The sequence below is a fragment of the Branchiostoma floridae genome, chromosome 12 (assembly GCF_000003815.2).
Source record: "Branchiostoma floridae strain S238N-H82 chromosome 12, Bfl_VNyyK, whole genome shotgun sequence".
Classification (NCBI taxonomy): Eukaryota; Metazoa; Chordata; class Leptocardii; order Amphioxiformes; family Branchiostomatidae; genus Branchiostoma; species Branchiostoma floridae.
The window spans coordinates 22900725-22926234 of NC_049990.1; the positions used below are offsets into that span (position 1 = coordinate 22900725).

Sequence of the window (25510 nt, forward strand, 5' to 3'; positions counted from 1 at the left end):
TTTTGGCACCAAACTTGTCTATTTTTACAACAATAGCCAAGTCTGCTTGTACAACGTCCCTTCAAATTTTGGACTAGTCCTAGGGTTACTTTCGGTCATTCCAGGTGGCAATATGGAAGGGAGCTTTCCGAAACGGCATCTTGCTCTGGATAAAACACCGGTTAGAACAAGAACTTGACCATCGCCGCTTTCCTCAACGCTAGGACAGTGACCATAGAGTAGGAAGATGCACGCGGTGAAGTTTTGGACCATCTAGGCGGTTGGGATAGTAGAAAAACATCGCAGAGAAGTGATCGTCGAGGGACAGAGAACAAAAATGGAGGCAGATACTGATCGATTGACGGAGCGGCGAGACTCGCATGACTCCAGCCCTCGGGCGAACATGTACATTGTTTACATACAATGCTGTAAGTATAACGTTATAGGTAATAAGTTTCCACAGGAACTGTCGTTACAAGAGCTATGTATCTGTACGAAGTAGTTAAACAGGTTGTATTGGTGAGGGGCGGGGCTCTATGTATAATTTATTTACTAGGTATCCGAATCCTAGATATTTCTAACAAGCAGTATTATGAAGAAAAATTCATATAAGATGGTAAATTGTGATTAAGACATACGACTTTGTACATTGAATTTGTGACCAGCAAAGTATCAATGGTGATATATACGATATATGTTGATTTGCCAGGGAATAAAGAACAAAGAACTGACTCTAAATTAATTTTGATAATGTATGGTGTAAGCATACTGGGTATCGTAACAGCAGTATACTGTATTGGCGGGTATATTAGCTTATAAATCATAAGTTTAAAGCTACGTTTCAAATCAAGACACATGTTGTCATTCTTGTCCCTGTTGAACGTGTCCAATTTTGGCACCATATGGTAGCTTCAGTTCTAGTATGGAACGTTAATTTTCTACATGCCAATTTGCTATGCTTCCTTGATACAGAATTGGTATATGATTAAATCATTATAAATCATCGGTTAGAACAAAGTGAGATTCAATGTAATTTGAGAGAGGCTATGGTGTATTTGCAAGTGTTTAATAGCATACACAATAAGTACTAGTAAGCATTGTGGACATCTGCTAGTGCTCTTTAGAATATTATGATACATGTATTGATTTGTCATTTTTACAGAAGATCAACTGAAGTATTTTGAATTAGTATGGTGTATATATACACTACAATATGTCATCCTGTCACTTGGCTATTGAAGGATGTACACATATTTACAGTATACAATTGTCTGCATATGTTTAGGGAACAGTGGTACTAGATCATAGATGTGACCATGTGATAGCATACTGTAAAATGGGAATGTCTCCAGTAGTTTTGTATTCGCTGTTTTTGTGCTTGGTGAAGTTTTTGCTGTGAATTTCAAACCAACTCAAAAATATTCATTCCATCTTCTGCCCACCTACCTTTTTGTAAACTTAAAACCACCATGTATAATACAATTTCTCCCTATCGCAAAATTGAATACTTGCAAATATTTTCTGCCTTAACAGTATTGTCTCCCGGATATTCCCATACTACTGATCAACTTGTGTTGTTCAATGTCAGCAAAAGTTCAGGACACCAAAATCAGATTATTCATAATACCGGTGTTTGTGACACTTGATGAAGTAGTCTTTATATTTTGACATTTTTGTGTGAAATATTTTATTTGTATAAATTTTTATGTATTTCATCTCAAGACAACTGGGCAGTCCCTACAACTTAATGTTGATTCCTAAGAGGGCCTAATATATACAAAACAACACATTTTGCATTCAGTTCAGTGGAGACAACCATGAACAATATCTTATCCATTTTTTTTGTATTGTGTTTTCCATTTCCTTTGCTCATCAATCTAACTTGCAGGTTAAAGTTAAGATATATAGTTTTTTGTTATTCATACTAGCTTTAAAAACCCTTCATTTCTTCAAAGAGACATGCCTACTGACATTAGATGTAAGCCATTCTATATCAGAACATGGTTTAATAGATGACTTCATCTAAAATTCATATTTTGTTTTCCAGACTTTGTGACAATTGCAACTATTCTGGGTACAGGAATTCTTGGTGAGTATTGTACCTCCCAGGATCTCTATTGATAAATACTATATCAATTCATTAAAATATCACGGAAACTGAAATATATATATAACTCAAATGATAACATTGTGATTTGCATAATATTTGTACCAGCTATACAAGCACTGGGTATGGTTCAACAAGTTTAACTTAAGAGTAGGAATGTTTATGAGAAAAACAAAGTACATTATTCCCAGCCAAATATTTATATTTGTATTTATTAGAAATAAATCATGTCCTTACACTGGGTCTACCAAGGCAGCTCTTTCTGGTAACGATAGGCCCACAAAAATACAGACTAACATACAATTTAAACAGAAAACCTATGATAAATGGAATGTAATAATCCAACGTTTCAGTGACCACCTGTTACCTTCCTCAGGGCAATGATTTATTACCAATGTTCCTACCTGATGAAATTATTCTTGCAGGAATGTTTGTTGTTTACTTTTTGTTTGTTGTACACTTCAGGTCTCCCAGTGACACTATCTCACTCTGGACTGTACCCATTCCTGGTGTCCTTTCTCATAGGATTTCTTGTACAGGTAGGTGTGAGGTTTTTCTGTACTGCCAGGCTTTCTTCAGTCACAGTCTGGATGCTGGTGTTTTGGTTTGGTTTGGTTTGGGACCTGGATCTATTTAACGTCCTTTCCAAGGAACGTCCTTAGCATAAGCACTGCAGGCCAGAATATATGCTGGGCCAAAGTGTAAATTGTACCCACAGGTGTACGTTATGTTAGGAAGTATATACCTGCCTGCTATACTGGCCTTGTTAGTCTGTTCCCTCATTTCTAAGGGGGTAAAGTTTTTCAGTGGACTAAAGGTAACTAGGCTGGCATCCATCAATCAATCTTGTAACCATGACAATCTAGAGTGGTCGGTTATGAGCTATGATTAACAACAGCTCAGCAAATAACTCAATGTGTCCAATATGAACGATGGTATGAAAGCAAATAAAGATTTTTGATGTATTTGCACACAAAAATGAATCAGTGGTATTAAGGATATATATGTGGAATCTGTACAAGATTATCAAAATAAGCTTAACTGAGATATTTGGATCATCTTTACTACTTACAAAAATTTGATTCATAACCATTTGATTCATAAACATTGCACATTTCTTGCCTTGTAGACATTGAACATTTATCTACATCTTTAATAGATTGGGCGAATTGTTTTAGTTTGATTGCGCCACACAGTAAAATAAAATGATGTGTTTAAATTCTTTGTCTTATATGCATATTATTTATATTCTATCCAACAGTGCTTGCTGGTGTATTTCTTTGTGGAGATCCTACAGAGAGCATATGCAGCTCAGGAGCAAATATCCAAGGTAGGTTGTGCTTTTTTCTTTCCATGACAGCAACTGCAACTGCAGTGCAAGAAACCAATGTACCTGAAACGACATGAGCTGTAATTTCCAACACAAAATCAGGCTCAGTAATACAAGTTTTTCAACTGTTCAACTGTTAAGGGCAACCTAAGCAATATCAACCTGACTCGGGCCTGTAGAACTTTAAGACCCCGTTCACACTCAAAAAAATGAAGCGGCTTCAACGTGGAAGCCGCTTGATCCGGATCGTTTTCTTGAGTGTGAACGCTCCAAGCGGTTTGGATTTTCACCGATCCGGCTCGTTTGCAATCCATCCCTGGGAGGTAGTTTGAGACACTTGTGAACAAGCCGCTTGGCTGAAATCGCGAGTGTGAACGCAACGCGGGATAGATTCTATGCAAATTTCCGATTTGCCCCCTGTTGGAGGTTATATATCCAGGTATCGGGAGCAGGAACACACGCCACCTTGACAGGTTTGCTCACGTTACTGATTTTTGTGCCCAATGATAATGTCTGGAAAGGAAAAAAATCGCTGTAGGTCAAGGCAAGCGGAATGGGAAGCAAACAAAGCTTTTTTTATCACGCGAAGAGAGAGGAAACACAGCAAGCTAAAAAAAAAAAATCACAAAAAACAAGCATATCTTTGAACAGCTTTCTCTCTGGATCATGATATAAGACTATTAAGAGTGGGTTTGAGAAAACCTACAAACAATGTTGTAAAAAAGTACCTGAAGTCCAGGTACGGAATTGTGTGCGATTAATCGGATTGTCTGAAATGAGTGTGAACGTAATTTTTTTGAAGCGGCTTGCACGTTCAAGCGGCTTCCACGTTCAAGCCGCTTAATTTTTTGGGGTGTGAACGGGGTCTAAGTTTCAAAAATCTTTTCTTTGTGAGTTTGTCACTTTTCTACTTGATAAGAGGAAAAACAACTCTATTCCATTACATGCTAACATTGATTAGGCAAGAGCACCTTGACAGTCTGTGATCTTGATTTTTTGTGGTTTCAATAATTAAACAACACTGGCCTGTTTTTGTGCCATGATGTTGCTTAGGTTGCCTTTAATCTAAACTGCTTAACCATAAAACTTCATCTGTTGACCAATCCAATGATTCAAAACACCAGAAACAATTACAGAGAAATACCATATGGTGCTTCTAGAGTGCTTTTAGGAAGAAAATCCACTATGTAATATAACCATGTCCTCTATGAGGACAAGCATGCACATTTTCATATCTATTCTTATGTGACATAAGACATAAACTAAAAGGAGATAGAAATCACAAGACTTCGTAGATGCCCCCTGATGTAACCAGCATCATAAAATATGCATAGAAAAACTTGACCTAGAATGCGAGGGCAGTCTCCCTAAAGACCCTAATTTGGTTACAAATGGTACCCAGTTGTAATCGTGTTGTCGCTTGTACACACTTTGTTAAAATGAAACCTTGATGTTTGTAATTTTGAAATATTCTACACAATTATTATTGAGAAAGTATTTTTATATGGATGTAAGTGTTAAACTTTAAGAATGCTTGTCTTATCTTAAAATTTGAAAGATAAATTCTTGATTGTGTAATATGCATGCAGACATAATGTTATGGATCATCAGATTATTTACAGTCATCTATTTTCATTGTTGCTAATGCTTTGTATTCTTGAGTTTTTCATGTCTTTACCTTATGTTAAATTTTAGAACGTAGCTTTACAAACTAGGGTAAAGTTTGTTTGTTTTTCCATTCACCAAGAATAATTACCAGATGTTACTGTCTGGTATTTGGTACACATTTACAAATGTATATCTATGGAGCATTCATTTGCTTCCAACATCTGTTTTTTTGTGTTTTTTTTACAGCATTTTTATATTGTTTTTCCTAGTCAGTAAAAAGGAGGACTCCCTCAGTCTACTGAGATGATTAGATGCTTTTTGAATACTTTTTTTTTAGCCAAACTTATTAGAGAATTGAGTACAAAAACTGTCTTTGCTTTTGAAATTCAAAGTTTTACGTATTTTCTCTAACTGCATACGATAAGTGGGGTGGTTGCTTCTGGACAGAGAAAGACCCTCTGTTATCGAAATCCAGCAAGATTCATCCACTGCATGTTGTGGCACGGGTGAAGGTGTGTTGGCCACCACTTGCTTGGGTGATAACTTAATGTACAAATGTAGAGGTGGTGGAAAGTACTAGTAGTCAAAACCTTCCTTTCTGTAGTTCATTTTAGAAGCGCTTTGACTGAAAAGCTGACTTAACATCATTCTGTCACAGCTTAATTCTTTATCAGTCATGCTATTCCATGCTTTATCTTTAATATTTTGATGTAAGTACATTTCATGTACATAACACAACAGATCTACAATAAAAGTTTTAATGGATCTGAAGTAGTAGTTTTCACACATGCGAGTTCTTCTACCCAACTTTCAAATCCACTTCTTCAGCATTAGCAAGCTGTTCTCATACTCATAGACCATTAAGATGATCATTTTAGAAACAAGAAAATTGTACTCAATTGTACCCATGGAAAGTTTTAGGACTCCCCTATAATTGTGTCTGACTCATCATATCATACAGCTGTTACACACAGGACCGCTTCAGGCAACAAAGCTCCTAACACATGTACAGTTAATGTTATATTACTGTTGTCAGCAGCAGAAAAAAATCAATATAGGAGAGAAGAATGTGTTGAAATTGTCATTTGCATAAATTTTAATGGATAACATGACAAATATCTCTCAGAATTCATTTCATGTTGTTGATTTTTAGTCAGCTTAAGTTTCACAGTATTATGTCAGTATTTACAGACATCCAAAGCTAGGAAATGAGTCTTGAGAGTTTGAGGTGTCATTATATAGTACAATATTGCACTGCTGAAGTTGAGCCTGTCATTCTCTATGTCACCTGTAGGGGGCGACGTTGAGCCATGAGCACATCCCACTTCAGGAGGAGGAGGATGAAGCTGACGAAAAGGAGATAAGTAAGATCAAAGTATTGATTCCTCTCTTCTAGATAACACCTCAAAACTATAACTTTTTCCAGTTCCTTTTCTCTCAATAACACGTCATCTATTCTACCATCTCTTTGTCAGCTGTTAAGTCCTTGGTAGTACATTTATTCTTTCAGACATACTGTTATGTGAACAAACTAAATGGAACGTAAGAGAATGTCTTGTCTTGTTTGCTAACAAATACAAAATAAGGAACATATGTGAGGCTACTAACTAACTAACTTTTCAAATTTGCTGAGCCTAACTGTAATGTGTCTAACTTTAAGAGGACACTTCTAACATATAGACCCTGTAATGATAAAATATGTTTGTAATTTTGAGTACCATGTTTGACACAATTGTTTGCTGTAATAACCTTTACTTCCCAACTACATTTGTATTTTACATAGCAACATATTTTATGTAATACAAGGTTCTCAAAACTTTTTCTTCCCTTACCCCAAATGCAACATGTAGCTGAAACAGGTAAAACAATTTTGAAACAATTCTAAGCTTTTGTATATAACCACACTAAAAGACATGATTCGCACAGTAACAAAGAACAGCCTTATAGTTCCCTAACACAGTTTGCGCTTTAAATTTGTGCTTTAAGCTAAGGGTTAAAGTAGCTTAAACAGTGACCTATGATTTAATGATATAATCATGATAGTAATCATAAAGCTGGCAAAAATGCAAAGAAATGCCATTTTTAGTAACTGTTTACTCAATCTTAGCACGTTGCGTTTTCTAAAGTATGTATGATTTACTTATTACATTGTATCTGAATTCCCTCTTAATGCCCAGTTGCCAAATCTCAATGTCAAGTGAAGACCAGACATGTTACAGCCAAAAATGTAATCTATTTAATTTTAAAGCTCACAGACAATTCATTCTCCTAAGTTTAGACGAACCTGTGTCATAAACTCTGTCAGAGTCCAAACACAGGTTTGTCTCTGCGTGCTAGGAAAATGAGAGTCTTTGGCTGACCAATTTAATTGCTATATGACAGGATTTTAGGTATTGCTTTTTTTCTTTCTTGATGACACCTTAAACATTTCTCCCAGTTCAACTGTTTCCTCCGTTGCTGTTCTGTTTGATGTTCTGTTACCATTTACTAGACGGCATGCTAGTGGCAGGTCATGTGATCCTGCTCGACCAATCGGCTGTCAGACCGCCAAACCTGCACTTGCTGGGAACGCTATTCCTGCCCTGCGGCACCAGACAGATGTTTGATATTGTTGTCTTCCTAAACTTGTAAGTGTCCACGGATAAAATGGGTCATCTGCAAACTGACAGAACTACACTTGTTTTTCAGGCACTGTTGCAAGGGAGTCTGATGATGGACTGAAAGTTCAACCATTGGCTGCTTTGTGTGTTCCAGTTCTAACCAAATTAGCTATTAGTGCGTGCCCTTAGGTCATATTGATTTGATGTTACTCAAATTAGGGATGGGTGCCGGTATGGTGTACTGGTACAAAGTAATTATTTCTTGTTGGGCTGGTCCAGAAAGAACAGACAGAAAAAAATCAGTGGACCGGATTTTGTAACAATCAGAAAATGAACAGATTATACCGGCAGGCATTTATGTGTTTTGTGTCCAAGTAAATAACAAAAGCAAAGTAGAGGATAGTTGAGGTTGTTTAAACACCAGAAATAGAATATTCAACATATTCCTTTGTGGCAAAATGGAATTTTGTTTTGAGTATTGCCCATTTACAACAAGTTTTCATATACAGCCAAGTTCAGGTCTGGACAGGGTCCTAATCCTCTGGACCTGGACCATACTTGTGCCTGAATTTTCTGTACCGATACCCACCCCTATACTCAATAACATCAAAATAATCACCAACCAACTGATGACATTGATCTGAAAGGTCAAAGTCCCCAATAGAAAAGTCCCACAGTGAGGTATTGATTAAACATGTCAAAGGTTATGACCCCAGATTGAACCCTGACCTTTTCTCTTTTTGCAGCAGATGGCATGCTCGCAGGTCACGTGATCCTGCCCAAGCGCCCAGAGATCAGGTCACCTGACCTGCACATGCTGGGCACCATGTTCCTGGGCTGTGGCGTGCAGCAAGCATTTGACCTTATCGTCTTCTTGCACTTGTACGTTCCAACTATGACCTTATTGTCTTCTTGTACTTGTACGTTCCAACTATGACCTTATCGTCTTCTTGCACTTGTATGTTCCAACTATGGCTATACGTTTCTCTTGTGGTGCCAAGGTCTTGTTCTATCTTGGATGGTTACGTTTCCCGATAGGGAAAACATATTGTTTTTTTCTGGTGTGTTCTTCTCTTGTCTTTTTCTTCCTCTTCTGTCATGAATCAATCAGAATAAAACTACCGGTGACATCAGCATATTAGCAATATCAGCAAATATGAACAAAATATTAGCTGTTGCAGCAAATATAAAGTGGTTTTCTTTCTTCGACACCTCAGGAACAAGCATAATTCTATTGACAAAGGCAAATTAATGGTAGGGAAATATCCTGCATTTTCTTGAAAATATTGCCTTTTTTTTTTTTTTTCAATCATATTCTGCACATCTGTAACACCAGAAAAAAAATTGGAGGTACAAATTTTTCTTCCTAACTCAACAATAACACTTAACAATTGAAAACATCTATGATGTTATTTCATTCATTTAACGTTACAGAACGGGTAACCTATTTCAATCTTATCTTTCTTTATTTCAAACTTTCTTTTGTACTGCAGTTGGATTGGGACTGGCATGCCTGGTTTACAAGGAGTTGTCTTCTTTTTAAATCTTTTTTTCTTCCCAGTTTCTTATTATTTTCTTCCCAGTTTCTTATTATTGTTTGCTTTGGTTGCAGTGGTGGCTGGCATTATTTCTGTGGTTTACATTATGAATTTCATATGGATAATTTTATGTGTTTTGTTTTGCATGCAAAGTTTGCTTCAATCAGGGACAGTCTCATTCTAACATCAGCAGAAAAACTTTTCTTATATCTTATATCTTTTCTTATAAGTTCATTCTATTATTGTACATTGTGAAAGAGCTGTTATTATTGGCTTAACTCTCTGGCTGATGTTTGAGATTGTTACTGTCTTTTTGCATGGTTCAATATTTATGTGCTGCAACAGTATAAAATGAACTTATGAAATGCTACACTACATGAAAAGCCTTGTTTCCAGGTCGGAAATTGCCCTACACATCCCCGGAAATATTGTATTTCCTTTAAAAAACAGGCGTTTCAGTCCTGCCCGCGTTCTGTGTCCAGTCCTTTACATGCCCTAGAAACACGCGGAAACGAACCAATATTGTGTACAGGACGTGTAAAGGGCATGAAATACCCTCACAGATGCCCTTGAAATGAATGTACTCGGCAGGAAACACACCGTGTGTCGCTCCGTGTAGCGCTGAAAATATGCATAATTTAGCGTAATTATCACCTAATTATCCAATTATCCCCACGGGTCCTGCCGTACGTAGTGCGCGTGCGCGGTACAGCGCTGACTAACCGCCCCCCACCCCTCGCCCCCCTCCCCCCACTGCATTCCATATCCACCCCCATACGCTCTTCCCTGCCTCTGGAATCCCAGCTTCTACTTTATACCCTTCTGTATCTTACTAATGAGGCATATATATATATATATATATATGTATGTATGTATGTATGTATGTATGTATGTATGTATGTATGTATGTATGTATGTATGTATGTATGTATGTATATATATATATAGATATAGATATAGATATAGATATAGATAGATATAGATATAGATAGATAGATAGATAGATAGATAGATAGTAGATAGATAGATAGATAGATAGATAGATAGATAGAATAAGCAGCACATTTTATTCATGAAGAGACGTGGTTTACTTCTTACATTTAACATTTTATTCGTTACGTATAGAATCACCATTTACAAATCCACGAAAATTACAGTACCACTGAAACGGAAAATCAATACTGGCTGTAACTATGTGCTAAAGAAAAATACAGATTACCTTAACATAACATATTTGCCCTTACTTAACCCAAGGATGTTGTAACGTTCTTGCTTAAACTCAATAAAGAGAATAGCTCTAAAGTTAACATAGAAATCGTCAATTAGATGTCACAGCGTACACTCGGGAATGGAATTGCCATGGAATAAACTCAAAGTGTAAATAGTCTTCCGTACAAGCAAAACGTAAATGGCGCCTACATGTTTAACTATCGTCCTAACAGTAACACATAGCAAGAAAGGACACTAGAATACGATGGATATACAAGGCAAACGATTAACATACATACTAACTTTGCACTGTACAAGTCATGTTTTCTTTACTACTGTACAAATGTTGAAAGATAAATTTCGAAATAAGTAGAAGTTGTTAAGTAATTAAAAGGATACAAAGGGTAAGCTAAAAAAACAAGTCATGCTGGCCACGTTAAACTACAATGGAGTCAACGAATTGTCATCCATGTCCGAAAGAAAATCTTCATCAACAAAGCTAGCTACATTGTATCCTTCAAGAGCCCGTGAAGGAGAGTCTTCGCTCTGGAAGGCTAAGCTTCTTCCCGGTTGGCGGGGCGGCAGGGTGCGGTTGGAGGTTGAGGACCGGTTGTTGTTGTTGGCGGAGATGGTTGTCAGACAGGGCCGGACTGCTGGGCGGGGAGCGCTTCCGGGGGTGAAGTGCACAGCGGCCCGGTCGGGGTCGTAGACTCGAGGGAGGTCTCTGTCACTCTGTGTGCCTTCCACCCTCAGTCTCGGTTTGCGGTTGGCGGCCAGGTACTTGGGGTCAGCCTCCAGCCTGGTCTGCAGTGCGCTGCAAAGGTCGGAAAGCTGTTGGCTTCGGAAGACAGGGGGCTTCACCAGCCACACGGCCATCCCGTTCGAACTGCTATCCTCCTCGTCCGACATGAGTTCCTGGGTTACTCCTGCCCAGATCCCCTCCTCTTCCTCAGTCTGGACGACTTCGCTTCTCACGTCCAGCAACTAGTGTAAAACATAGAAAAATGGAAATACGTCAGGGCATCCAAGGAATTTAGAAAGCATATGTGACGTAAAAAGAAATCATTATTAGTTTAAACTATTATTAGAGCTAAACGACTAAATCGGACTATACAAGATTACATTTTAATAGATTCAATATGTTTTGCTGAAAGATAAAAAGTGACAGGGGCGATTTCGTCTAGATCATGAAGTAAAGGCGGGTTTATGAGGTCAACTTGTTCTCGTTTGTGCTATACGTTTGTGCATGATTTGGCATTATTTCGCATGCAAGCACAAATTTGAAAAACTAATCAAACAAAACATGTTCCTCTCTTCTAAAAACAATGTCAAGGTGTCAATGGATTGGTCCTTTGTAGGCAGACAAACACGTTTGTGTGGTAGACTCACCCTCTTTCTCCGGGACCGAAGGCGCTTCTCTTTCTTTTCTTTTTCCTTCTTTTCTTTGTTTTCTGGCAGGCTAAGTGTGTAGTTCCGACGAATGTTCTCGTAGTAACCAACACACGCGGCTGGAAAAAAGGGTATAAAATGTTTAGCTTGTATAAACCCAACTGTATTAAATGTAATTCTAAGTTACCATAATTGTCGATTTTCAAACATCACATATACCAATAGTTTGGGAATCATCGTGGAAAAAACATGAAAATTCCACACAGAAGTTACATAGAGAGTATAACCTATGTGTAGAACATTTAAATTTGCAAAAGGGACAGCTTGAACTTGAAGCACAGTTACTCACCTCGGATCATGTCTGACGGATGCTCGCCGATGGCAGCAATTTCTTTCACAAGAAAGGTCGTCACTGCTAAATTGTGGGGTGAGTTGAGTCTGAAAAAAAGCGATTAAAACTGTTACATTTTCTGTTTTCTGTTTTTTTTGTATAGATGATTTTTTCTGCGTTACATAAACAGATACACAATTTTCCTTTGTCCAAAGTTGTCTGTCGTACGTGCATGTTGACCATCTAGTTTGGACAAGACATATACTAGTATGCATATACACTGTATGATATAATTGTTTTAACTTACCCTTCCTTCCCCTCATACTTCTTGTCATCTTCATTTGAGTTGTGCAAACGTCTCACCATCTCCTGAAAAGAAAAATACAAATGTAATTGCAATTGTGTTAGCATATGGTCAATGGTATGTGTGTATTGTGTACATAATTTGCATTGAAAGTAGACCTTGTTACATGCGTCTGTTTTGTTTGCCTGGTTGGGCAAACGGTGTGAACTATCCCTACTAAACAAACAAAGAGAAAACAGACGCTTAAATCTTCGCAAAACAATACAGTTTGCGGTGTTTCAGCAAGCCTTTTTAATGTGAACGAAAAAAAAAATTCTGTAAAGAGGGGTTATAAACACACACTTCACACACACACAAGACATTGTAGATACGGCTAAGGATAGGACTGTACGTGAGACGTAAACCATACGACGTATATGTAAACATGTAATATATATATCTCACCGATAGATGTGGGGACTTCGCCTTTTTTCTGCGCTTTCCTGTAGGAGGCACAACCTCGTCGTCCCGGGTCGTTTCTTCGACACGCTGGCGGAGATGAAACACTTCTTCTGTCAGCTCGGAAATCTTCGCCTCCATGGACTGCCTCTCTTCGGCCTGCTTCCGGCGACCCTCCTGCATTTCCCGGGTGAGATTCATCAATGCCCGATAAATCTTCTCGGTTGTCACTGCTGGTGAACCCGGCGGTGTGCGGTGGTCGGTCAACACTCCGTCACGCTGCGGCGTAGACCGTCCCGGAGGCATGTTTTCGGTCCGTGATGAGTCGTCGTTTCTACCGTTGCGAGAACTTTGATAGAATCTACGAGACGTGAAGTTTGACGACATTCTCAACGATACAAGATGTGTTGTCTTCGCGTCGGGAGGAACCTATGCCGTTATGACGCGGCCAGATTTAAACTAACCGGTAAAACTACTGATCACAGCTCTCATTGGTTGATCTCTCAGTGAGAGTGAGATAGGATTGGTCGTCAATCATATTCACGTGATCATCGTCAAGACTACAATTATCGATTTAGGCTTGTCATATACTGTCATCAATGTACTGTAAATACAAGTATATTGAATGAAGACCTTTAATTGCACATTTTGGCCACACCAGGCATGTTTCAAGACATCGGTTGAAAAGATACAGTTAACAGATACAAAATACTATTGCTAAATGAATTCAACTTCTCCTCGCTTTTCTGTTATAGTGGAGATAAAACAGCAGACATTATTTATGATCGATGGTTTGTCTAGTTGCATTAGGAATATGAATTTTCTACAGAACTTCTCTAGAGGTGTATGAAATAAGGAAATTGGGTTCATTGGGTTCATTTCTCTCTACGGTATATAATCTACACTCTCACTACAAAATGACGTTCGTCCTCTATTTTATCTAAATTACAATATTTGCATAGTCTGAGTTCCAGAGGGGTGCAGTTATGTCTTTCTGTTTCAATATGAACTTGATGGCAGCTAATCCTTAGTCTTGTGACTGTGAAAGATCAAGGAGCTTTTATTCTACAATCGATATTCTATAGCCAATATTAGAAATTCAGTTTTCTGGCGTCATTTTTCCAACTCTACTGTGCTTACAAAATGGCGCCCCAAGCCGAGCTTCGATTTAGACAAAGGAATTTATAACTTCACAGAATTCTAGGAAAAGGGTACAAATAGATGGACTGAAAAATTTACTAAAAGACGGTAGAAAATTATCACGAAGGTTTTTTTTTCACTATAAGATATAGGCTATTCTACAATCGATATTCTATAGCCAATGTTAGAAATTCAGTTTTCTGGCGTCATTTTTCCAACTCTACTGTGCTTACAAAATGGCGCCCCAAGCCGAGCTTCGATTTAGACAAAGGAATTTACAACTTCACAGAATTCTAGGAAAAATGTACAAATAAATCTACTGGCAAATTTACTAAAAGACAGCAGAGAAATATCACGAATGTATTTTTTCTACTAAAAGATATAAGCTATTCTACAATCGATATTCTATAGCCAATGTTAGAAATTCAGTCTTCTGGTGTCATTTTTCCAGGGTCACTTACAAAAACAACACGTAAATCAACTTCATTACGTACTAAAAATATTGTGTACCTATTGGCTGCAAATAACACACCAGATGTATCATTATTATTAATGCTGTTCTCTATACATGTGTAGCTTGCGAATCCAAAAATGTACCAATACAAACATATTCGAAAATTTACCGTAAGATGCCACCAGCGGCATCGGAAAATGCATAGTCTAGAATATTGCACGGGTCAATAAGCTATTAGGAAATCTAATGATTCACACCTGTATTAGTGCTGCCAAACGACAGACCTGCTTTGGCATACAATCTTAGTGTTTTGGGTTTGGCTTCTTTTATCTGGAAGCAGTGGAAGGCGAAGTGTCAAACTTTTTCTGCGATTAATGAATCATGATTTGCCGGGAAAGGGAGTTTCGGCTGAGGAAGGGTCTTTCCAAACTTCCTTTTCCGTCATAAGCCCTCCCCCATAAGATAAAAAGCGAACCCTGTAAGTAAGATAGAAAGAAACCAACCCCGCTTGTCACAAGTCTGCGACGGAGGCCAGTATTTCCCGGCTTGGGCTCGCGACGCCAGAGGTCTATTGTTCGTTCAAACAAAGGGTATTTAGTAGTATGTGTCAGGTATGCAAATGTCCCAGCACTCGACATTCAAGTCCATACAATGATGTTATGCTTCATTCTTTCTCACACCAAGGAGTTTTTTTCGTGATAAAACGTCATTGCTCACACGAAGGAGGCTGATATCGATTTTTGTACAAAAAAGTTTTTATGCAAAATGTAAACCGTATTGCTTATTTATTTCCCAGACATACGTTGGGTTGCGGGGGTAGTAGTGACCGGAAAACAGTAAAAAAAACGGTAACTACGTTCCCCGCGAGCCAAGTTCTGCTTGGAGATTAGGCGCTTTCAGGCTTTTGTCTGCCTATTTCCCCCACACGTCTGGTGTAAGGGTCCTAGAAATTCCGGTACAAGCGCGAGTCCAGGTATGTAAGAAAATGTCAAGGACATTACACGCCAAACCAGGAAAGTCATGTACACAGCCAGGACACAGACAATTTCACAGGTGTGTAAGTTCCTTGAAACACCCGGAAATAAGAGCTTTCGTGTAGTGCTAGTTATACACTACTGTGTAAGTAAGTTATAATCATGCATAGGTTTTTTAGATATTCAACCTGATGCAAAAGATATTTGTAAACTTGTCTAATAGAAAAAGGATAATCATGTTAAAATTAGATCAGAATTGATAAATGTATTTCTCTCTTTCTGCATGCTAACCATATTCCACAATATTCCCTCTTATCCTTCAGCATCTCAATCCTGATCAGCTATGCCCTGGCTGGAAGCGAGGCCTATGCTCAGATGTTTGGAGTCCCGTGAGTATTCAATAAATCTACATCTATATCATATTAGAGATAAAGATTTTTTATCATAGAGATGTTTTTACTGTTTTGAAGAACCATGTCACACCTAAATGCAGAGAGGATTTTGCAAACAGATATTGAGTGATGCAAATACAAATGTAGATGTTGAGTCTTGCAGTTGGGCCACTGAGACATTTAATATGCTTTTGATATTTCTGTGAAATATTATTGATAAACATTGATGTACAAGCCAAGGAATGCATGTTTTCTAAAATGGGCATGCCCTTGTACTGGTAGCTCTCGGTGTAAAAGTTTATAAGTGAATTTAGTATAGTTAAGAAATACAGGCCATATATTAATTTTAGGAAGTAATAAATGCATACTACTTCACATTATATGATAAAGTGCCCAGTTGCTCCACGTGCCTCAAAAGCAGTCAGTCTTCTGCTAAACTCCCAAAGTACCCTTTAATTGAATTAATCCTATGGCTGAATATAATGCAAAACTTTTAGGTAAGGTTACAAAACCAATTTCAGGTTCGCTAAGAAATCTCGTCTTGTTCTTGTATTCTTTGCTACTTATGAGCAATTTTCCTTCTCGGTGTGCTCAACTATCCTCATTTTTTCCAAAAATATGCACGATAAACATAGTGTCTATGCGTATAGGGAATGCATGGGTAGGGTCTGCATGGGTTTAGTAAGTCATTTAGTAAGTCATTTTTCTTATAAATCCTTTATTCCCTATATCCTGTAGTTCAGGGCTGCCAGCCCACCCTTCCTGTCTCTCCTTTGCGAAACCCGAGTGAGGACACATGGTGTGTTCTATACCTAGACCCTTCCTCCTGCAAAGCATCTCGGGATAGTACTCAATCCCAAGTTACTTTGCCTCTGTTCGGGTTGAGGTATGGGCAATATATCGAGGCCAAGGCCAAAGGCCCGAACAGTGGCAAAATAACTGTAGCCTGCGCGGACGCCATTCCTCTTTGTCTTTATTCTTTCTCGTTTTTCTTTCTTTTTTTATTTCCATCGTTTTTTTTTCTTTCTTATAAATCCTTTATTCCCTATATCCTGTAGTTCAGGGCTGCCAGCCCACCCTTCCTATCTCCCCTTTGCGAAACCCGAGTGAGGACACATGGTGTGTTCTATACCTAGACCCTTCCTCCTGCAAAGCATCTCGGGATAGTACTCAATCCCAAGTTACTTTGCCTCTGTTCGGGTTGAGGTATGGGCAATATATCGAGGCCCCACCTTCTACCCCAGACGTACGTTCCTCCTTACTTCCATTCCACCCATCCCCTTTTCTCTCTTCTCCAATACTCACTATTCTCACTTCAAGAATAATTCAGTCCCAATCCATGTCATATTGTCTTACAAAACACACATCGCGCAATATGAATTCCACAACATTTGGCTGATTATGTATTCATTGACACATTATCTATTAGAAAACACCGCCCCCTTCTGAAATGGAATGCCCCTTTAACTCAAAACTGTATTTTCATAACACAACAAAACTCCTCAGCCAACCTCTACACTCACTTAAGATGTTTATTTTTTGTATTTTTGCAGACATTTCTACGTGATTCCTGGGTTCGTTTGGATCCTGACCTTTGCCATTGTGTTCACCCAAACCCTGATGCAGCCGGTCATCTCTCTGTTTACACTGGTCAAGGGCAGTCTGCTCATTGCTACAGTAAGTATGGAGACTCCTATGATATATTTGTGGACAACAAATTTACGTAAGTTTCAACCTTTCTATAAGACACACAGCAACAAATGTTAAGGCAGAATTGTCACAAGAAAAGTTGTCGACAATAGGTAAATGATAGGTTTTGCCCAGTGACCATCATCTGTCATTAATGACATAATCTTATTGCCAGTGACAGCAAAATATAAAATCATTCTGTTATCTTGACAAACATATATAATTGATAGGAAGGTAGAAAAAAACGTTAAAATCAGATCAAATCATACCAAGAGGTGAGCATGGACTTGCAAAACGAAACATAGGGTTTGGCAAAACCCTTCAGTACAACTGTTCTGGAAACTACATGGTTTTTATTAAAGTAACTACCTTCTTCAGATACAGCAAACAAAAGTAGAAGCTGTTGAGTAAGATTGTACCTGTGGTCCATCATAAGTTTGCCTTATGTACAGGTGGTGGTGACTTTCTTTGTCGGAGCTGAGGTATCCCTGGCCATCAAGGATGACTTCAACTACATCGGAGCACCCTTCCTCATGGGGACAGTTGCACTTGGTACGTTCAACATAAAACATACATTTTTTTCAATAGTACAACTCAAACTGAAGCAAGAAGAGCATAGCTCTCTAGGATACAGTAAATCATGTCATCAGCTTCATTGTGGAATAAATTTGTACTGATTTGTTCAAGATGTGTGTGAAAATTAGCTTGCATATCATCCTCTGTACTGACTGCTGGCTCGATCTTTTCACTGGCTGACCACTGAAAGATTGAGACTGTGGTCACTGTGGAGGATGGTACCCAGCTTTATGAAAATTCAAATGACGTTATGCTGGCGGCCCTGTGTATGAGGAAGCATTAGTCTTTAATCTCAAGTGTCAAACCACTGCGCCAGAAAGAACCAAACACACTTATTGAGAAGAGACGGAAATGTATGTATGGCTCATGTTTTTGGCCAATGTATTTGGCCAAAAACATGAGCCATACTAAAGCTGCATTGCACTACCACTAGTTACTTGAAAAAGCATCATGCTTTGTCCTACCTATAGTTAAAGATGACTGCTTTACCTTTACCTTTGAAACTTCTCATGATTAAGATTGATAATTGATTACAATGATGATTGATAATGGTGATATCTCCAATGATCTGGCTACAGGAGGAGTTGTGAATGTAATGCCGATGCTGTACCACAAGATATCACCAGTTACCACTCAGGTTAGTTCAGGAGATAGGTAAAACTAATGAAGGATATCAGGCAACTTCTCTGTTTCTTATGTATGATTTTAGCTAAAAGACCTTTCTGCCCCAGATGGTGCATAAGGCGGTGCCCATCTCTGTTTGGGTAGCCCTGGACCACGCAAATTTTATGCATATCCCTATAGCTGGCGTCTAGTCCACTGGTAATGGTGTGTTCATGTGTTCAACTGTCATACTCTTTCCCGAATGCTGAGTGCTAAGTAGAGAAAGCAGCTGCATGTACCATTTTTGAGGTCTTTGAAAGGATATAACTTGACCTACCAAATGCAAATTGAACACTCTACCACTGCACCAGTATAGATAATATAAATAGTGGCCAAGGTAATAATTGCATTGTGGTGTCAACTGTTCTAGTGTGTCCTTGGAAAGGTGTGTTGTTTAACATTAGTCAATGAAATGTTTTTCCATAAGCTGAACCTTTCATTCTGCCAGGTGAAGCACTTTCGAGGAGCAGTGGTAGCCGGGATCTCTACCTGTACTGTTCTGAATGTTCTGTGGTGGGTTCTTTTTCTCCAGTAGAACTGAAATTACAGTATTTTAAGATTTGATCAGAAGTAACAATGAGAAACAGTTATTTCTTATCTTCAGCAAACTGTTGTGGTGATTCCAGCAAGATTTAACATGAAATTGAGCTCTCTCCTTAGTGCTGAAATATGAGTGACTGCATGATCATCAAATGTGGGTAGTTAGCAAGTGAAAAAGTTGAGCTAGCATTTACTATAGAGAATGTTACTCAGGCTAAGCATTCTTCTTGTAGATAAGGAATAAGTCTTCTGATATCTGTGTCTACAAGCTCTCAGAAACACACCTACATATACGTCAGGCTTTCTTCTAAAAGTATTAAAAAGATGTAGTTACATCAAACAAGTGTGTCATAGAAGGAACTGCATGTATTTTTGGATCATCCTTTTCTCGCTAGTTTGAGGAGCGTTCCTCTTTGATATGTCTATTTGCATTCAAATGTTGAACATTTCTTGTAATCTTCATACTCACAGAAGATCTTTCTTCCCTTCAAGGTGCTGGGCAGTTCTACACATTGTCCCCCAGTTGCCATGCAGCCCGATGTCCATTGTAGGGAACACTACAGCCTCTCCAACAGTTACTCCAGTCAGTGTAGTGACTACTGTATCAACCAGTGCTCCAGTCAGTCCAGCATGTGCACACAACCTCTCACTAGAAAGGTGAGGAGAATCTACATGGCAAGGCTCTAGCCAGCGTCTGTTTTTCCGTCAATTGACGGAAATTTGCTGCGTGTGACAAAAAATTTTGAAACCAATCCGTCAACCTTGCCGGACAAAAATCCTTGGTGGAAGCTACAGGCGGCTTGGGGACGCCGTCCACGGCTGTAAAAGCCACACACTGTTTGTTTTGCTATTGTTTCAGTTCTTTCTAACTTCTGGAAGAGTGTTTTCGCAATTTTCGCGACAATGGGAATTGGCTGACGGAAAAAAATTTCGAGCTGGCTAGAGCCCTGCTACATGGTTTTTATTATTTCTTAGATAATTGTTACTATGGGCTCAGTCACATTCAATGAACACTTGCAAACTTAGGGCATTCTTGAGAAAGTTCTGCATCTGCCCTACAGAATTCAGCTGTGTTGTCATGGAAAATGGTATTCTTTGATTCTCAAGCTTGTTTGTGGTTAGTTTGACTCAATCTGATTGAAAATTCTGTGGCATCAAAATTGTAAATGGCCCATGAGACTACGACGAATGTAGTTGTGCAGTATAGTTTAATTCTGTAAGAATGAACAGAATGCCATATCCCATGCTAATCCAGGTACACTATAAACAATTGTTTCATTGTCTCCACAGATCAGCAGAAAATGGAGAAATTGCAACCCTTCCTCTTACAGAAGTGAGTACCTTAGATAAGAAGAATTTTCACTTAATTGTTAGCAATGTTACAAACAAAACATTTCTGTGCACTACTTTATTTGAATGTCTATATAATTGCAAGTTCTTGTCAGTTTTTAAAGAGACCTACAAACTTTTAATATATAGAATTATGTCATACCTAGGCCATTATAATGTTTCATACAGATGTTTTGGACTGGTTGATAACTTGGATTATCACATGCGGTTCTACTGTAGAATATTTCAACACCTTAAGTGTGCCACTGTCGATAATCAAATACTGATAATTTAGACGTTGGAATTGATGTCATTAGAATTTTCGTTTGAAGACACCAAATTTTCTCAACTTCTTGTGCATTTTTCATTAAAACGTGTGCGCAATCTTGAGTGGGTATGACATACCGGTAGATGAAATAAAACACAGTGTATTCCGCATCACCCTTGGTCCCAGCGCTCTCGTGGGTCGCTGTCTGGTGATCCTACCCGTTGTCGAACTGGTACCTTGAATGATATGGAATACACCGTGTTGTATTCTATACGTACTGTATTGGATTGGTTTAATGAGATTGTGAAAATGAAATGAATGTGTTGTTCCCCAGATAATCCAGACCATGCACCCTGAGTTCTCCTGGGTGGCCATCCTGGTGCAGTTGTTCATCATGATCAGTATTACTGTCTCCTACCTCACCCTGGGGTCAGCCATGCACCATACAGGTCAGGGGATAAAGGTCAAATGTCAAAGATAACATATACAATTATCTGCCTATGTATGCACATGCAACTTTGTAATAAGAGCATTTTTGACATTAAATTTCCACTGTTTATGCTTTTATGTCTCTCCATCTAGTAAGACTTTTACAAGACAGAACTGAGGGATCATGGCATTAATAGCAAAACCTCTGAGTCAGTGAGGGCAAATGAAGAGTTATATGTGCAGTTGCAGGTCAACAGTTACATGATGTACTTAATTTTGTATCAAATTGAGAAAAATTGTGTTGGACTATATTTATGGAAATATGAAATGGTGCTTCCACTATGCTGATATGATAGCAAAGTGACCTGTTAAACACCTCTCCATGCACCAATGTTTGGCTACACTACTATGTCCCTGTCTTGCAGCAACTAAAACTGTCCCCAAATTTTCCATAAACAGCTTTACATTTTATACCTTGTTCCTTTCCCCTCCAGTGGTTGGCTGGGTGGAGGGTTCGTGGAATGAGCCTGGAATCTGCAGATATGCACCCATCTTTGAGGGCATCTCCAAATGCTGCACTCCCAAATGGTAAGGAGATGTGTATAAAGCTTATATTCAATGTAGATCTATTCATAGATTATGCAACTATGTGTGATAAGCATAGGGTCATATCAATTGCCACAACCTAAGAAGAAAATGAGAACATCATCAAGATATACATGAGAGACTTACTATTTCTCTGACATATTCTGTCAGAGCATATGCAGTAATATGTTTTTTTTTTACAGTATCTGCCAGTCACTGATCTCCATCTTCATATTTGCCATTGTCTTCACTGTGGCAATGTTAGACCCACAGGTAGGACTTTTCACAGTCTTTGTCTAAAGTTCAGGGCACTGAAGTTTGTTTCTTTGTATGAGCCTTTGTTTATTCCTGACATACTCAAATCGTACCCCAAAGGCACAAAAAATGTGTCTCTGTAACAACTCTCATACAAACTCATCACATTTCATAAAGCTCACTATGATACCTTTGGACCAGTTGCTCATCTGGAGTGGAAATTTCCTAGCTATCCTACTGTTTGTCCAATTGCTGTTACAGGGTGCATCGTAAAGATATACTGTAAATGCATTTAAGTTTGCGGTAGCGGGAAAATAGACTTTTTGCTGTGGTTTTAAGTTTGCGGGAGCAACATGCACTGTAGTCTGTAAACTGCCATGGAACAATGTTCGCTGTGGTTTTTAATTCGCGGCCATCGCGAAAACTGCTAACAATAAACCACTGCAAAAGTTTCTTTATTTACAGTATATGTTTATGACTTCGTCGGTTTTCCTACAGGGTTTTGTTCAGATCCTGGACAGAGGCACGTCACTTTTCATCAATCTGGAGTGTGGGATCTTCATATTTCTCATGGTGCGCAACGCCAGATCAGGGAACTTCAGGTGAGGATGTCAACATAAGTCTGAAACTATGGACTGCAGTAGTAGTAGTCCACTGTATTCTGCTGATGCAGTGGTCTGTATCTGTACCAATTGTAGTCATCGACAAGTGTTATAGTCATACTTTTCCATAAGACACCATTTGTATGTACACGTAGCAAATGTATTATACATTTTGGGCTATCATACAGCTGGACACTTGTTGCCTTTCTTGTAGAACCTTAATTCATTAAAAGATGTAGACTTATGTTTTAGAACTACATTGGGCCTAATGGAAATTACACTTCTTAGATTTTATTTTGGCAAGCATAGTCTTACATGAGACAGCAACTGTGAGGTAGTACATATAATAGTGCATACTTCAAGCTAGGCCATTATACAGTTGCAGATATGGCAGTACAAATATGTTCTCTCTGTATGTAATTGTCAGGCTAATTTATATGTGTATTAGAAGTAGAAATCTAATTGTCCAACTAGAATTTAATGTTTCATCTCCTTTTACATTTTGGAAAACATTCCTTTTCTGCTTGTGTGTTGCAGTACCCTGGACATTCCACTGGAAACTCCCTGGCTACTGTACCACCTCCACTGGCTGGTGGCGCTCTACTTTACCTTCGCTGTCGGCTACGACATCGTAGACTCCATATACGTAACAGCCACGTAGTGGTAACGTCAGCGTGTAAAAAAATAGCCATGTGATATCTGTAAAAATTATATCAACGAGATCATAGGAGCTTGTAATGGTGATGGTTTAGATGTGCAAGGTATGGGTAAGATTAATGTTTTAGAATTCTATTGACGATAGATGTATATGAAATAGTTTAATGTTGCATAGAATGTATTACTATTTAGTCTGTATGGACAATTACATATACCACAGAGACCAAAATTCTGGATAATGCTGCCATTGTTAATGTGCAATACTCTTATTACGAGACAAGCTGGCCCACTTTGATGATATTCTATTAAGATTTAGAGCTTTTTTGGTGACCAGCCCATTATGATAAGTACAGTATACTAAAGGCTTAGATCCCAATTGGAAAAGGGGACCCTGCCAGGCAGTACTCTGGGTTTTTTGGGCACTTTTGGGTGTGACCCCCACGTGGCCCCATGGGACACCATGTGGCTCCCAGGCTATTTTTGGGCCCAGCCGGTGCCAGGTTGAATTTAAGTCGAATTTAAAATAAACCCAGGTCCCAGGGATTTGAAATTAACCCAGGGCCCGGTAACTACTAGATGCCATGACCTACTCATGGGGAGCACTGAGGGGTACCCCTTGTATCCGCCAGTCCACCCAGACAAATTTGTTGCTTGAGAGCCCAGTTGGTTCTACATCCCTGACGGGCAACCGTGCAATTGGGACCTAAGCCATAGAAGTGTCATGTGCAGCTTCTGAAAGTACAATTTGTTCAAAAGTGCAGTAAAATAGATCCTTTGAGCTGTAAATGTTAAGAAATATGTTGGTCTTATAGAATGTGACGATTACAATGTATAGGCGTGTTGTGATGCTCTACCTCTTACATCTGTTGCAGACATAGAACATGTGAACTGTGACCTCAGTATGTTAGAAATATATGTGTAATAGTGCTCAGTACATTTGTGAGTTATTCCTGATGTTTGTGAATGTTTTTAAATGTGCCTTATTTAAAATGTTACCACTACCCAAGGACCTGATTCCACTTAGAAGAGTTGCATGAGATATTGCTACAGTAGAGATATTCTTAGGTCTGACATTTGATGATAACAAGCAAAAATCATGTCATATTAGATAAAATATTATACAGAAACTAGACAAAGTACATTGTATATATTCTGATTGGGCAATGGCTCAGGTCTGCATATGTGCGTGACACAGATTTAGGGCTGTTTCCAGAACCGTCCCTCCATTCCAGGATGTAACTTTGCTTGTTGGGCTGGAAAAAAATATTACCCCATCCGTCTCAGTCTGAACTTCATGACATGAAACTGTTGAAAATCTATTTTCATAAGCTTAAAATGACATGTTTAACAAGGAAAATCAACAACATGGGCTCCTAAACAATGAGTGGGACAAAAGATTATTTTAAAGCTGGATAGAGCCCTGGTCAGATTACGTAAGGACATAACATTTGGAGAAAAGCCCCAAAACTTTTTATTGGTAATACTTTATATGCTACTGTCATTGCTACAGTCATCCCTGAAGGAGCTTGTTGTTGTGAAGTAATTTGGATGTCTACAAGCATTTTACATCAAAGTGAAGCTTCACTCTTTCAAAGTAGCCAATGAAGCCCAAAGTTGAATTCCCAAACAGCTCCTGTGTTATAGGTGTGTCTGATTTCTCTTTTGGCCAACAATGAGGGAGCATGATTCTTCCTTCATCTTCTTCAGCTAGTTTGATATCACTCCTGATAGTCTGTTAGTACAATGTACATTGATGTGTCATTTGGCAAGTAGTTTTTGTGACTTCATCACAGACCTGTTTTTATGCAAGCTTTTAGAATATGATTATTGTTTTCCATGACTTATTTAAGTACTATTTATAAAAAAAATTACATTCTTTTGATTTATTGTGTGTACAAACTACCATCAAGGCTAGACCCTCTAAAACTTATTGTGCAACCATGTTATACAGATCTGACATGTCATGTATGTCAGTTTATGAATAGTTGATCATTCAAGACTTAGTGTTTAAACAAATAAGCTTCAAAATACTTCAGTGTTGAAATAAAACTGCCATAATAATAAGATTGAAAAAGGTGTCAACTTTATTTACAGACATACATACTGGACAGCTTGTCTATGTTT

At 38.5% G+C, this 25510-nt stretch overlaps 1 protein-coding gene across 10 annotated transcripts; it reads left to right on the forward strand.

The window, feature by feature from the left end:
• The first annotated feature begins 46 nt into the window (after positions 1-46).
• LOC118426809 lies at positions 47-25445 on the forward strand. 10 transcript variants are annotated; one of them, XM_035836332.1, is made up of 20 exons: positions 47-407; positions 2027-2068; positions 2552-2625; positions 3348-3416; positions 5450-5536; positions 6319-6388; positions 6875-6883; positions 7516-7651; positions 15725-15790; positions 17347-17470; positions 17935-18034; positions 18637-18695; positions 19170-19234; positions 19754-19918; positions 20552-20594; positions 21193-21307; positions 21782-21875; positions 22076-22145; positions 22626-22729; positions 23267-25445. In XM_035836332.1, the coding sequence occupies exons 1-20, from the start codon at positions 317-319 to the stop codon at positions 23388-23390; spliced, it is 1707 nt and encodes a 568-aa protein (XP_035692225.1). In that variant the 5' UTR covers positions 47-316; the 3' UTR covers positions 23391-25445. The 10 variants fall into 10 exon arrangements, with proteins under 10 accessions (XP_035692225.1, XP_035692224.1, XP_035692226.1 ...); XM_035836331.1 differs by lacking the exon at positions 7516-7651 and adding an exon at positions 8371-8506; XM_035836333.1 differs by lacking the exon at positions 7516-7651 and adding an exon at positions 8374-8506.
• Positions 25446-25510: the final 65 nt, after the last annotated feature.